Source organism: Tribolium madens, unplaced genomic scaffold (assembly GCF_015345945.1).
Source record: "Tribolium madens isolate multiple individuals breed KSU strain unplaced genomic scaffold, Tmad_KSU_1.1 Scaffold_91;HRSCAF=231;Tcas5.2_LG7, whole genome shotgun sequence".
Lineage (NCBI taxonomy): Eukaryota > Metazoa > Arthropoda > Insecta > Coleoptera > Tenebrionidae > Tribolium > Tribolium madens.
Genome location: NW_025401063.1, coordinates 18,477,236 through 18,479,359, shown reverse-complemented (window position 1 = coordinate 18,479,359; position 2,124 = coordinate 18,477,236). Strand labels below are relative to the sequence as shown.

General features: G+C 35.0%; 1 protein-coding gene across 8 annotated transcripts in view; it reads left to right on the top strand.

Moving 5' to 3' along the window:
* The window catches only part of LOC123012046 (talin-1), a 37,434-nt gene that overhangs the window by 12,901 nt on the left and 22,409 nt on the right, over positions 1 to 2,124 (top strand). For all 8 annotated transcript variants that reach the window (XM_044409809.1, XM_044409811.1, XM_044409808.1 and 5 more), the window contains 2 exons: positions 809 to 941; positions 1,003 to 1,155. In XM_044409809.1, the coding sequence (XP_044265744.1) occupies positions 809 to 941; positions 1,003 to 1,155 (286 nt within the window). The remainder of the gene's footprint in view (positions 1 to 808; positions 942 to 1,002; positions 1,156 to 2,124) is intronic.

The following is a 2,124-nucleotide window of genomic DNA, read 5'->3' as shown; positions in this document are numbered from 1 at the left end:
GTCACCTTTTTCAAGAAATTACTAAATTGCGGTTTCTGAATTATGTTATCAATGTTCATTTTGTTTTACTAAAATTAAAAATCTCCTTCAACAACRCTTTAGAATAAGTTCTTTTCAATATTCAAATTGCTAATTTCAAATTCGAATTATCCCCTTTAATGCCTTCATAAATCTCAAGTCTCTTTAGCCCTACCGAAACATTTTTGTGGATTGTCAAAAAATTCTGAATGTTCTCTTCGATCATCCACCTCATCTTTGATGCTTATTTTTCCCGTGGCTTAAGGTCCGGAGTGGCCCTTTTGTCCTTTTGCAACACGCGAGACCTAATTTCACTGTTTTGAAACACGTGTTCGCGGCCTATCGATTGACGTCGCCGGTGTGGAGCGACGCCGAAGAGACGCCGGCTAGTCGGACGCTACGGTCGCCTAGCAACCCAGCATCCCCCACTTCTTGTAAGAGAGGCACCCCCATTCTCTCGCTTGCTGTGTCGTGCATGATTCAATTATGTGACATGTTCTACTTCTCTCCACCAGTTTATTGACTTATTTCTTAACTTGTGTATGGATTGATTGGGGTTACACTCGTACCAGTGCGGTCTCCGGGTCATAAACAGCGAAATTACACAGCGACGATGACAGGGGAGTCGCTCAAACGAGACCGGCTGTTTGGTTAGATTTCGTGACTTTGACGTAAGATGCGAAAGAAGGGAGATTTCTAATGGGTTTTATTAAATTATGGAGGTCGTTGTGTTGTGTCAATATGAGGGGAAGTTTTAACAAAATATACATTTTGTAACTTTTGGTTTCAGATGTCCCTGTCACTTAAAATCCACATTGTCGACACCAATGTTACCAAAACCATCGTCTTTGATCCTTCAACGACGGTCTACGATGCCTGTAAAATTATCAGAGAAAAATGTACGGAAGAAAACTTGGGAAATCGTAAGTGTTTTCTTTCTTTAACTATAAACATGGTATAACGTACATGATTATTTTTTCGCAGCCAGAGACTATGGTCTTTTCCTGACCGATGAGGACAGCAGGACTGGAGTTTGGTTAGAACCGGCCAGGCACTTGGAATATTACATCTTACGAAACGGCGATGTTGTCGAGTATCGAAAGAAATTGAGAACTTTGAGAGTTAAGATGCTGGACGGTAAGTTTGTTATTTTATTGCAGTTGTTAAAGAACTTAAGTTTTCTAAATCTGTCGTGTGCAAGTTGCCAGTATGGGTGAAACGACTTTTGTGAAAGATAAAATATTCTCGATTTAATTTTTTTAGTGTTCAGCCCTGCTTAATTTCTAACATAATGTTAGTTTAAAAAAAATAAGTGTGCCTTGGAGATTTTCAAAAAATATATTTATTTAAAAGTTATTTATAATCAACATCTAGACCCCTATACCAAATTTCAAAATCATTGGACAATACATACAGGGTGCGCCAAAACTCGCGCCCTAGAGAAAAATTTCAAGTAAAAAATTTTGACATTTATTTTTTGACATTTGACATTTTTTAATATCTATTTAATGATACTGATGATTTTTTATATGTTTTTTTTTACAATTATTTAATAAAGGTACAAAAATTTTGCCAATAAAAGCCACAAATAACATAAAACAGAGTTACAATTTAGGATACAGCTTCATTGTTTCCTCTTCTCATAGCCTGTAGCAAAAAAACTTGGAAAATTATTTTTCTCATAACTTTGAAATTTTTATAGATAAAATTTTTTTAACATTTTTTCCATGTTCCTGGTATCTTACCTTAAATGGCATTTTTGTCTGGGGCGCGAGTTCTGGCGTAGCCGGTATAATTGTTTAGTAAAAAGTAAAAAAAATGTGTTTTTTTTAATTCCCAAGGCATATTTGATTTTTTTTAACTAAAATTATGTTAGAAATTAGTCTCTAATTCAGCAGAGTTGAACCCCAAAAAAATAAATTTTATTGTTTTTATCTTCACCTGTCCAGAGACACTATATTTTTAATATTGCAGCTAGTAAGAATTAGATTTTACAAAATAAATTGAGCCAAAATTATTGATACGCTTTGATACATTGTTATAAGTCTTGAAATTGGAAGTGTGGGAAACTTTATCCACACGTTTGCGACTGTACTTGAAAGGTTA